General features: G+C 52.5%; 1 protein-coding gene across 1 annotated transcript in view; it reads left to right on the top strand.

Annotated features, from left to right (window-relative positions):
* The window catches only part of LOC122378120 (cGMP-inhibited 3',5'-cyclic phosphodiesterase A-like), a 70528-nt gene extending 61815 nt beyond the window's left edge, over positions 1–8713 (top strand). Inside the window, exons 9-14 of the mRNA XM_043358800.1 lie at positions 692–895; positions 2967–3123; positions 3650–3811; positions 5179–5315; positions 5883–6074; positions 7490–8713. Of these exons, the coding sequence (XP_043214735.1) occupies positions 692–895; positions 2967–3123; positions 3650–3811; positions 5179–5315; positions 5883–6074; positions 7490–7510 (873 nt within the window). The 3' untranslated portion in view covers positions 7511–8713. The remainder of the gene's footprint in view (positions 1–691; positions 896–2966; positions 3124–3649; positions 3812–5178; positions 5316–5882; positions 6075–7489) is intronic.
* The last annotated feature ends 4387 nt before the right edge of the window (positions 8714–13100 follow it).

Raw genomic sequence — 13100 nt, 5'->3', positions numbered from 1 at the left:
GTTCTTCGACCTGACGGGTGCTCCCCTCCAGACGAGAGTCGCACTTGGCACAGCGCAGTCGATAGGCGCAGCCGGCATCGTTGTTTGTTTGTTACCGAAGTTCTGTTTCTCTCAGTCTCTCTCGACTGTTCAGTTGTTTGTTTGAAAGGAACGCACAGAGCAATGGGCGAGACCGAAATGCGACGAAATCCATTACAAACACACTGCTTCTGTGTTTGTGACTTCACTCTGAACCTGCGCCTATTGACGTCAGGTCACTTAAAACCACGCTCGTTTCTCGAGCGACGTAGCGCCGACGGTAAAAACTACGCCGCGCTCCGTAGTAAGGAGCTGTCAACAGGCCGTGCTCGCCTGTAGCGTCATACCGTCCCATCCATCACGGGTTCGCTACGCGGCGTCACTCCACAGCCGAGTTGGTCCAGTTCGGTCATCTGTGAGGCACGCCCCTTGACGCGCGTCATTGCTGAAAGTCAGCCAAACTACCTGCGAAAACTGACATAGCTCCACATAACTCTCAAGTTTGGTAGGATGAAAGGCTAGACAGTTTCACTTAGTCGTGTGTGTATTTTCCCGTTCTGCGTTGGTTCTGCGACATGTTGCGTACGTAACTTCTGTTCGTCTCGTGTAGTTGTGCCATGCATGTTGATGTGTCTCGTGCGTTTGTAACTGTGTGTCTTCTGTCGGGCGGCAGGCGGTGCTGTATAACGACCGGTCGGTGCTGGAGAACCACCACGCGGCCGCCGCCTGGAGCCTGTTCCTGTCTCGCGCCGAGCACAACTTCCTCTGCCATCTGGAGAGGTCCGAGTTCAAGCGCTTCCGCTTCCTGGTCATCGAGGCCATCCTGGCGACGGACCTGAAGCGGCACTTTGAGATCCTGGCAGAGTTTACCTCCAAGGTAAGCCGCAGTGTGTCTGGTCTGTTTGCTTTGCCGTACGACAGTAAGCAGGTGTTTTCAGTGAGTGGATTTATGTGTTTTTGTGGATGGGTTATGTTGTTTAGGGACAACATTAGCCAACGGCGTGCATAAATTGTGTTTGTTGTGTTTCGGGAGCTTGCATCACCCCACCCTACTGGTGGTGTGAGTAGAATGACTTCGAGCTGCATCTGCTGCGGTTGCTCAAACCACAGGTGTTACTATCGACTTTACCTGTTGCTTTTTAGTGGGTTATTTGGCCGCCGCTACCGTCCAGTAAAACCAACTTATCCCGAGGCTGAATAGTGAATGCCAAATGCAAACATCGTTAATATCAATTGATGTTTTCTTTTCCTGCAAAGACCACCCCGGCATTACTGCTATGGTCAAAAGACTCGCCGTTCACTGACCCCCAGCTGGGACCAGCGAGCGTTCCCAGAAGTCGTGCAGCATTGCGCCGCGCGACGCTAAGCAGGCCCCCCATTGATCACTTTTACCGGCTGCCCTCAGTTTTGATTGGGTTCGTTCTGCGAACAGATGAGCGATTGATCGCGTCCGTACGGCCGTAATCAGTTTGTCGGAGTGCTGTAACCCCGCCGGGGCCAAGCCTTTGTGACGAGGCAGTAGTGGCGAGGGACTGGTGGGTTCTCGTGAAATCAAATATACAACACGCCTGACCTACCAGTGATGGGAAATGAACTCGCGACTAAAATATTAACCTTGTAATCACCCAGGCGGTGGATACGTTTAAGTTCCGCACAACTTCAATTTGTAAAATGTCCGAAATGATTGTTCATTCTCGCACCATTTTAAAATCAGCAAAGTAAACGTAAATTGTACCATGTCAGCTTCCAGCCAGTGGACGATACATGTCTGCCACATGCAGACAAACCCATTATGTCAAAGCTTAACTAAATATCTCAAATCACGCATGGTAACCTTGATAAGCGTATTTCCATGTTGTTATGTTCGTTGTTCATATACGAATGCACGAAAATGTCTCCATTTCACAACTTATCTTTCCCCACTGACGTGACTGGTGTCCAAAGCTATATAACCTCTCTACCTGAGGCTACCTAACCTCTGAGGCTACCTCTGTAACCTCTGAGGCTACCTAACCAAGTGTCTGTGCCTCAGTTTCAGAACTCGGGAGGGCACCGGCTGGCGCTCGGAGACGGACATAACTCTGACGTCACCGGGGTGTGTGTCTCAGTTCCAGAACTCGGAGGGCACCGACTGGCGCTCGGAGACGGCTATATCTCTGACGCCATTGGGTGCGGACATATCTCTGACGTCACTGGGGTGTGTGTCTCAGTTCCAGAACTCGGAAGGTACCGACTGGCGCTCGGAGACGAACATATCTCTGACGTCACTGGGGTGTGTGTCTCAGTTCCAGAACTCGGAGGGCACCGACTGTCGCTCGGAGACTGGTATCTCTGACGTCACTGGGGTGTGCGTCTCAGTTCCAGAACTCAGAGGGCACCGACTGGCGCTCGGAGACTGGTATCTCTGACGTCACTGGGGTGTGTGTCTCAGTTTCAGAACTCGGAGGGCACCGACTGGCGCTCGGAGACGGCCATATTTCTGACGTCACTGGGGTGTGTGTCTCAGTTTCAGAACTCGGAGGGCACCGACTGGCGCTCGGAGACGGCCATATTTCTGACGTCACTGGGGTGTGTGTCTCAGTTTCAGAACTCGGAGGGCACCGACTGGCGCTCGGAGACGGACATATTTCTGACGTCACTGGGGTGTGTGTCTCAGTTTCAGAACTCGGAGGGCACCGACTGGCGCTCGGAGACTGGTATTTCTGACGTCACTGGGGTGTGTGTCTCAGTTCCAGAACTCGGAAGGTACCGACTGGCGCTCGGAGACTGGTATCTCTGACGTCACTGGGGTGTGCGTCTCAGTTCCAGAACTCAGAGGGCACCGACTGGCGCTCGGAGACTGGTATCTCTGACGTCACTGGGGTGTGTGTCTCAGTTTCAGAACTCGGAGGGCACCGACTGGCGCTCGGAGACTGGTATTTCTGACGTCACTGGGGTGTGTGTCTCAGTTCCAGAACTCGGAAGGTACCGACTGGCGCTCGGAGACGGACCGCCTGCTCGTAATGGAGATGGCCATCAAGCTGGCCGACATCAACGGCCCGTGCAAGGACTTCCCGCTGCACTACCAGTGGACGCAGCGCATCGCAGAGGAGTTTTATGAACAGGGTTAGTCGGTGATGAGTCGCCGCTCCGCTCAGGCGCACAGTAGCGGACGGAAGCGCGATATTGCATCCATGACGGCAGGTTTTTGTTCAGTGCTGGATATTATTATTGTCTGAGAATCACGCTTCATTTCTTTCTTTTTTATATTGTTTCATTTATAATGTTTATGGCTTTTCTGCAGGGCTTTACCTATGGCAATCGGCCTTCCTCACGGCTCACTGCATTGAGTTTGCCCACATACCGAACTATCAATATGTGTTAGCCGTTAGGTTCAGCTCCGGTTGGTGACAGACTTCGACTTCTCCTCGGCTGTTTCTAAGTTCCTGTGTCAGTCCCCAACCTAATCTCACGCCAGTATAGACCCAGATCCAGTGTCAGTGTCTGACCTACTGTGTCATGTCCCGCTAACGTGTCAGGTTCTGTGTCAGCATCAAATACATCACATCAGTGTCAGATACAGAATATCTTTGTAACTTTGTATCAAACCCTACTTCCGTGTCACTTTAACGACCCTCTCTGCGGCCACCAGGCGACGAGGAGCTGGCGCTGGGCCTGCCCGTATCGCCCTACATGGACCGGAAGAACCCGCAGCTGGCCAAGCTGCAGGAGTCCTTCATCAACCACCTAGTCGGCCCCATGTGCAACGCCTACTACGAGTCCGGCCTGATGCCAGGAATCTGGGTGGAAAACGGTCAGTGAGTGGAGAATATACGCACAATGATTGGGGAAGGGTCAGGGAAGCTTGGCGATGATTGGTCACGTTCCTATAACGTCATTTCTGCTTATGTCAGGGCTTGGGCAGCTCGACACTGATTGGTGGTGTTGCTATGACGTCAAGTGTGCTTCCTGGGCTTATTTTCAGTTATTATATAACGCGGTGCGGCGCGTCTTTTGTCTAGTGAAAATGGAGTTACGACATAATAGCCCATGTGTGTAATGGATATGGCTGTGGTGTAAGATCAGACTTTTACGTGAAATATGATCAATGATATTTGGGCTGCTGGAGGCAGGTCACGAGTTGTTGGCGGTCACCTTGTCTTTGTATTTGCTCGTTTATACGCTTCAGCGCTTTCGCTGATGAAAATATTTTGATGACATTTCAATTCTGAGAATATCCCATGGATCAAAGCCGATCGCTTGCATCATCCCTGGCTACAGGAAACTACTGTCGATGCTGACTGAACGCCACTGGGAGGGCAGGGCGATGTCTTCATCTCTTGGGTGAAAGGACAGCCAAAGGTCATCCTAATTTCATAGCTGGGTCTGGGTGACCGTGACGTGACTTAAAGGGACTATCCCACCTTCTAAAATGTTGTTAAAACCAGTTAAATTGTGCCCGACTTTATAGATTGGATGACCAGGAACACGGTTCTGGCATTTATTTTTCATTAAACATCTTAGGCTTCCCATATTCCAAATACAAACTTTCAAATATGTGACGTCACAGCCCAAAATTACCTCCTTCCCCAGGCCACATTACTGTCATAAAGCTGATTCTTTTTACTCTGTAGGCACCACAACAAAGTTCAGACCAAGTTTTAAGCGATTTTTCAACGAACAAACCCATTTAAATCAGAATGACTAAACGAGGTGACGTCACACTAACGGTCGCTCCATGTTGAAGATAGGGCCTTGTACAAGGCCCATTTTCAAATGAAGGGAACGAATTTCTTCAACACCAAGAGGCCGCGGGGGTTGCAACCTAGATAGATAGTGGTTTCTGAACCTCGCCGCAAACTTGGCTATCTCAACTCAAACCCCATGTTAAAGGTGGGATAGTCCCTTTAACAGTGAGACTTGAGGCTGAATGTAGCTTGTGATGGGATGGCCTGCATGACACGTTGGCCACAACACGTACTCGTCCATCAATGAAATTAATCCTGGTCTTTGGACCTGGTCGCATGTCTCGACTCTTTATCGGGGGAGTCACCGTGCACCATCTTGCGTTGGTCCTACTGACCCAGTTTCTAACTCAATATGACTCTTCCCCAGAGGAGTCGCCCTACGCTAACTCTGTCCGGACTCTGACTCCGCTTGACTCAGTATAACCCTCCACAGAGGAGTCGCCCGACAGCAGCTCATGTCCGTCCGACTCTGACGATGACGAAGAGAAACCTCCGCGCCGGAGGAACGTGTTCTGCATTCAGACGGAGCACCTGATGGCCAACCACGCCCGCTGGACGGACGTTATACGGGTACGAGGGCCGCATAGCTCCTGACGCCGGCGGCGCCGGCCTCAGATAACAGATGACAGATGGGCTCAGCAGGGCCAAAATATCGGCGCCCGTCGGCATAGCTATGGTCATGGAGTTGTGCTAGGATTCAAGTGTCAGATACTCAGCGTTGTAAATTTTAATGGAGTAGAAAATATGTTTTTTTAGAAGAAACGTGCGTCATTTAGTTGCTTTACTTGGATCGATGTGCTCCTCAGAGTTTAGATGTATAGTCGAAGTAGCTTCCAGCTCAGGAATATCTCACTTCAGTGCTATCGTATGGTTTCATTTCGAGTGCACGATGCATGACCTGTGATTTACCATCTCATCCGCTGCATCTCTGCTCTCACTATCACCAAATTAAAAGCGACGCCTGGTCCCGTCTAACAGTCCCGACTGGCCCCGTCTTCTGAAGCCCCGTGTGTCCCCGTCTGACAGCCCAGCCTGTCCTCAGTCTGACAGTCCCGCCTGCCCTCAGGCTGTCCCCGGACTGACGGTCCCGCCCGTCCCTGCTCTGACAGTTCCACCCCTCCGGCTCACCGCCCGCAGGAGGAGCAGTCGGCGCGCGATGTGTCAGTGTCGGTGTCAGTGTCAGTGTCAGCGGCGCCCTCCGGCGGCCCCTCGGAGGCACGGCTCGAGGATGACGGCTCGGAGAGCTCGCTCCACGAGGAGACGGCCGATGAAATGGAGACTATCACTGAGGAGCGCTCCCCCTCGCCTGGCTCCCGCCGGTTTAGCTATGTGAGTGGGGGGAGAGACTAGGGAACTGGGTTTTACTATAAATTAACTTTGAAGTGACCTTCTCCTTGATATTATGTCAAAAATGAAAGAATTATTTACATGTGCATTCGGGCACAGCCCATCATCAGATGTATATTTGAAAAGACAGCATATACATCGTCACAAAAACAAGAATCGACATTTCAAATTCAGCTCGTGAAAATGACACATCAGTATCCTTCGCGCCGTATGGTACCTATCTATATAAAACACACCTATAAACACACACACAAGCACAATTTTGGGGCACATACATACGATAAACTTGTTCTCACATGATACGCCACGAGGACAGATTTTCGTTCAGCCCAGGTTTTCTTTCCCTTATGTACAGTGATTCAGTAATTTTCCTATCCGGATGGTCCCTAGTTTTCTTCAAAATCCTAACCTCCAGTGGCGGGTCAGCCAGCTTTAAGGTTAGGATTTTGGAAGGATTTTGGAAGGTTAGGATTAAGGAAAGGTTAGGATTTTGAAGAAAACTAGGGACCATCCGGATAGGAAAATTACTGAATCACTGTACATAAGGGAAAGAAAACCTGGGCTGAACGAAAATCTGTCCTCGTGGCGTATCATGTGAGAACAAGTTTATCGTATGTATGTGCCCCAAAATTGTGCTTGTGTGTGTGTTTATAGGTGTGTTTTATATAGATAGGTACCATACGGCGCGAAGGATACTGATGTGTCATTTTCACGAGCTGAATTTGAAATGTCGATTCTTGTTTTTGTGACGATGTATATGCTGTCTTTTCAAATATACATCTGATGATGGGCTGTGCCCGAATGCACATGTAAATAATTCTTTCATTTTTGACATAATATCAAGGAGAAGGTCGCTTCAAAGTTAATTTATAGTATTATCAATGCTCCTTGCAAAAGCACTACACGATATGGAACTGGGTTTTGTTTGTCTTGCTTGTTTTGTTGGGTTACGCCCTTTCTGTATGGCAAGACCATTACGTACAGAAGAATTTCAGGATGATAGGAATTAAGGGGAGACATTGGTTTGGGCAGGCACCCTAGAGTCACCGGGGCTGAGCCGTCCGAAAGGACAGGCCGACCAGCCCCCAAGTGCTCTGCACATGGCTACGGGGTGCGCTCCCTCGGGGGGAGCAGCGGTGCCGCTCCAAGGGAGCAGCCCGCGTGAGATAAAGTTGTCTGTCCAGCCCGGAGGGGGGTTGCGGCGTGGAGAAGGATTTGAACATCCTGAGGATGGAAACGACGGACGGGTGAGGGAACTGAGGCTTTGGTATGGGATTTAAGCTACAGATCATAGAGTATTGTGCAAGGAAATGATTTTGCTTTTTCGGACCATCCTTACAAACAAACTTTTTTGTTAAGATTGTTTCGGAAACCTGACGTTGCCGCGTCTGTTTCAGGACCAAGACTCGAAGCTATGATTAGTGCGAACTCTCGTTAGTGGTGTCTCCAAGTGGTTCTCAAACCGCCTGAGGCCGCGGTCCGGTGCCGCGTCCACCTCAGCTGCCGGCAGTGAGACCACAGCGCCCGCCGCGGCGCCGGCGCCAACCGCTAGTGCGCGCGGCGGCCGCCAGGGGCGGTCGAGTCGCCTCAGCCGTGCGTGGACTCGACCCGCTAACGAGAGTTGATATTGCCTGAAGACGCTGCGCCAGCGCGCTCGGTGTGCGGGATGTGTGACGTGCCATCGCGGACGGCGGGAGAGTGACGAGGCCAGCCCGCCGGCCGCCCACAGGGTAACATGAACCCTCATCGCTCGCTCTCGGCGAGCGAATCGCTATACTCTTCCTGGGGTGACAACTGTTATTTGCGCTTTGTGCTCGAGCCCGAGCCGCGACTCGGCATGTAACAAGTCTGCGTGTATGCTCCTGTGTTCTGTTCGCGCCTCGTCCGATAGAGCCCGTAGAGGACCTCTAAACTCAGGTGTTCTGGTCATACGATGTCGATGTTCCAGATTGGAGGCATGCCTCAAAACTCGCCTCGGAGTGAGAATCTCTTACAACGAACTCATTCAGAACGCGAGAATCTCGATGGTATTCATTGGTGCGGGGCAGAACGCGCCCTTACGATATCTGCGCCAGTTTCTGTATCATGATTTGGCATCTCCATACTGTCCGTTGCGTTTAGCGCTCTATTAACTCGCTGGTCGGGCCAGTGTCGTGCCGGTCTCCGGTCATATCGCAGCCAGCGACGCTTGTGGCGCTTTCGACCGCTCGCGGTGGTCTACAGTATTCACCGCGGCGGGCGGGCCGCGCTAACCGAGCGGCAGATCGCCGTGAGCGTACCGCCGGCCATCGCCGACCGGTTTCTATCGATGTCCACGTTTGTTATATATCGATGTTTTTGCCTATCGATGTCGACTGTCGTACTTCTGGTTGTCCGTTCAGAGCTCCGAGCGGACACGTACAAACTGGGCGCTGCAACGCCGGCGACCGGTTATCGAGCCCCGCCGACCGGTCCTGTGGTCCGTACCGCGGTCCTGCGGTCCTGTCGGTGGTCTGCGGCCGGTCCTCGGACCACAGTGGACCGCGGTCCGAGAGCCCGCTCCTCCAGAGACGCGCTGGCTACCGCCTGCTGGTCGGACAAGGCCCGCGCGTATCGCACTGCTAATATACATGTGACGTATATACGACGACTACTTCTTGTGTGGCGCTTCGAAAGGCGGGATAAGATTCAAGTATTTTGCGGAAATAATTGGGAAGAATAAGGTGGGTGTTTTACTTCATTGGCAGCCATTGAAGTATGGGATGGCTGGCAAATCATAAGCTACGCTATCATTTACAAGTCCTCCTGAACCCACCCATGAAAGTACCACCCGTATTCATCTCGGCGCCTCTGCAGCCGTAAGTAGGTACATTTTCCTTTACCAGTGTGGCGAGCGGGTATTCTACCAAGAGGCGGTCACGGCCAGGTCCGGGAGGGGGTGGATGACGTCACATGGGGGGATGTGTCTGGTTCTGGGAAGCCCGCCGAGCCGCCGATCGTGCTGTCGATTATACCGGACAGCTCCGTGGCTGGGAGGCACGGGATCGGGAAGGCCGACATCCGACGGACGGAGGTGAAGGGGGACTTTGTGCCGAGACGATGAAGTTAAATAAAGCAGCGGTTGCACATGTAAATTTAGGTATGCATCCATGTAGTAACGGTGAAGAAGGTTAAGTATAGGTATCCCTTCCATCAGTAGGAAAGACGACTCAACGTATAAAGTCAAAACTCAAAACTGGCATCAACCATAGCCCCTACGTAAACAAATATTCCCCGGTAAAAACTACATGATTCTCGGACCTAGCACGGATTGGTGACGTAATTTGATCACGTCCTGGCTTAGTGAAGCTCAGCGAATACATCACGCTATGACGTCACGCGGACAGAACTGACAGAGGGCCAAGGTGAACGGGCCGTGGCTTCCGAGCATGGAGCTGAGCTTAGCGGACTGAGAGGGCTGCGAACCCCGTGACACGGATGTGCAGGGGTGGAACTGTTTTCAGCACGACAATAACGACCCGCTTGGAGGGCAAAGCGCCAACCCAAAGGGCAGTATCATAAAAGGTGCAAACTTATTGCAAAATTACTTTTGATTGAATGGTGTGAAACGTTTTTTTGAGCATGATTATGATTATAATGGAAATCAGATGGATTAGTAACCTTTTGCTCATAACTAATGTAAGCCAAAAACAAATCCAATGGATGGATGGATTGATGGATGGATGGATTGAATGGATTTGTTTTTGGCTTACATTAGTTATGAGCAAAAGGTTACTAATCCATCTGATTTCCATCAAAATTACTTTTAATTAAGGTCGTCACAATACACTTTTTAATCATTTGCTAAAGCATCATGCTGTTGGTTAAATTTCAGCCAGTTTTGATAGTTTTGAAATTGACCGATCGTTGTGCATCCCGGAGGTATGGACGTTACTAGACCGGCCGACCAACTGCGGAGCGCAACGCATTTTTTTTCTTCGCCGGAGACAGTCAAAACCAAGTTGTTTTAAAAACCCGGGTGAGAGGCGTTTAAATATCACAATGTCGTGCAGCCCATCGATATTGTTTGGCTTATTTCTTGTAAGCTTTTAATTCATATACCTGCATTCGTTAATAACTGCTTCTTTCGACAAATACGAAAAGCAGCTGGCGATATCTAAGCTTGTTGCTCATTGAGTGAATAAATAAGAATCGATCAAGCCTGTATGTGAAAAGTGGTTTTCTTTTCTCGAATGAGATTATTTGAAGATAAAGTACTTTTACACATTTGTAAGTAAATAAAGGTTTTATTTATTTTTATCACATTGTCCAATGCCCTTCAGACACACACTACGCTTGCAAAGACAACATTACCTATGATGGATCAGACAAGCCATCTAAATACCAAGCCGCTCAATCACGAACAACGAAGAACAAAACCACAACGGTTAGGGAATGGACGGAACAACACATGCCAGCAGCTACTGTGCCAGCTGCACGGAAGATCGAAGACCCAGGAAGTGAAACAACGCACCCTGCTCTGACTCAGCATAATTTGGCGTGCTCGACCTCGGCTTTAGGTAGGTAGCGAAGGTCAAGGCTACGGCCACACCTACCGACTCCCCTCTCCGATTCTCTATTCATCTCTCACCCTCTCTCCAACGCTCCCGTCGCTCTCTCCCCTTCCTCCCACCTACCGAGCTTCCTATCTCTTCCCCATCTACCTCTCCTCCACCTCCCCCTTCCCCGGCGACCCTGTTCATCTCCTACTCTACTCAGTAGGTCGGTTTGTAGTCAGGCAGGAAGGGGTTGGGCGGCCTCTCGGTGGTCGGCTTCTTCAGGTGCTCCAGGCCCTGCCCGTAGTCCACGCCCAGCGGCACAGCCGTGGTGGTGGTGGTCGGTGCCGGCCGGGGGAACTTCTTACAGCACACGCCGACTCCAGCTCCCAGCTTGCACTGGCCGATGGCCACGGTCGGGGTGTCCTTGGTGATAGGGTAGGGCAGCTTCACGCCGTCCGACTTCAGGAAGCCCGTGTACGGGTCGCACTGCTCGTCAGGCACACAAGGCAGCGCGCTGGCCGGGCCCGGGCAGCTGGCGCGCACCGGACCCTTGGGGCCGGCCGGGCCGCCGAGCGGGTTCGTGTTGAGCTCCTTGATGGGCTCGGGCGTGGGTCGTTGCGCCGGCGGCGGCACCGGCTTCACGGCCACCTGGAACGAGCTGGACGGCGGCAGGGCGAGGGAGCCCGACAGGAACGGGTTGGAGGGCCGCGTCTGCTGCACCGGAGCCGGTGAGCCGCCAGACGATACCTGAGTGGAGTCGGCGCTGGCGGCGCCTGTGGCGTAGGTCGTAGGGAGGTCAGGGATGCCCTGCGACAGAGACGAACCCGGCGCGGGAGCGACGGGAGCTGAAGCCACCGGTACTGAAGCGGCCGGCGCGGGGACGACAGGTGCAGGGGCGGCCACGTCAGCGGCTACCTGACCAGGGTTCTGACCAGGGAACTCCTGGCCAGGGAACGCCTGACCAGCAAACGCCTGACCTGGGAAAGCCTGGCCCGGGAAGGCTTGACCGGGGAAGGCCTGGCCAGGGAAGGCAGGGAAACCATCCTGTGCTTGCCCCTCAGGGTGAGCTTGTCCTGGGTGAGCTTGTCCATCATGGGCTTGTCCTGGATGAGCCTTCCCCGCGTGAGCCTGCCCCTCAGGGTGAGCCTGTCCTGCGTGTGCTTGTCCCTCAGGGTGAGCTTGTCCGTCGTGGGCTTGTCCTGAGTGAGCTTGACCGGCATGGGCTTGTCCATCGTGAGCTTGTCCTTCATGCGTGTGATGCTTCGGGTGGGCCTGTCCGTCGTGCGCGTGATGTTCCGGGTGCGCCTGTCCATCATGCGCGTGTCCGTCGTGCGCGTGTTCTCCGTGCGCGTGTCCGTCGTGCGCGTGCTCTCCGTGCGCGTGCTCTCCATGTGCGTGCTCTCCGTGCTGGCCGTGGTCGTGCTCCGAGTAGTTGGGGTCTCCGGGCAGCAGGCTGGGGGCGGCGCCCACCAGGGCCACGCCCAGCAGCAGCAGACACACCGACACGACGCACCGCATCTCGGCAGCAGAGGCGACTGGCGACTGAAGCCGCGGCGCCGGCGCCGGCTCTAGTGGTGCCCGACGCTCCTCCCCCGCCGGCCCGGCCCCACAGCGGAGCGACGCCGGCGGCCGCCCAGTCTTCCTGAGAAGAGCGCCGCCCAAGGCCTTTCCCGTGCCGCCCACCCCGGCCTCTGACAGGAGGCAAGTAGCCTCGAACTCGCTATCACAGGTAACTGCAGGCTGAGTCACCAACACGCAATGATCGTTGGAAGGATACAAGTGTAATGAAAGCCGCATGAAAACCCCGCATTCCGGCATACAGCTCCGTTCAGTTTCTTTGAGAGGGTTGGGACTTGGGAGAGCCACGGTGTGCATTCCATCTCAGTTATGTAATGCGAAACATCTCGATTCTGAGGCACTGCGCAGAATGCGACGAAATTGTGAAGATACTTAGAAATGATCGTACAATATTGACCACAATAACCAAGTAATGGGCCCCTTTTTAACAGCATTGCCCGAAGATAGCATATTGTCACAAATCGTATGGCCGAGCTAATGTGAATAGGATCCACCAACGGATCACACGGTGTGATGCTAAGGCACGCTGGAACAGTCCTCAGTAGATAAATCACAAATATGTACAATGTTATAAATATGTACAAATATGTAGGGGAAGGTGGGGTAAGACGGCCCAGCGGGGCAAGACGGACCACCAGCCCTCCCGGCTGAACCGCTGCTGGTATCTATTGCTTTATGCACTCACTATGTTTGTTTTCCTTCGTAACAATGGCCACCTTGAGCTGATGCTGCTAGGAGGCATAGCTTTTGAGTTATTGAGAAAAATGTTGTTTTTCGTCAAAACGATCTAATATAAGAGGTCTACGGGTGATTCAATTACGGTGCCTTTCTTGCATGATTAGTTTCTATTTTGCACTTTACTGTGAAGAACAAAGTTATAAACTTAGTTATAGTCACACTTTAGGAAAGGCAA

This window comes from Amphibalanus amphitrite, unplaced genomic scaffold (genome assembly GCF_019059575.1).
Source record: "Amphibalanus amphitrite isolate SeventyFive unplaced genomic scaffold, NRLGWU_Aamphi_draft 000055F_arrow, whole genome shotgun sequence".
Lineage (NCBI taxonomy): Eukaryota > Metazoa > Arthropoda > Thecostraca > Balanomorpha > Balanidae > Amphibalanus > Amphibalanus amphitrite.
Note: the sequence above shows the minus strand (reverse complement) of the source record. Positions and strands in the feature narration are given on the sequence as shown.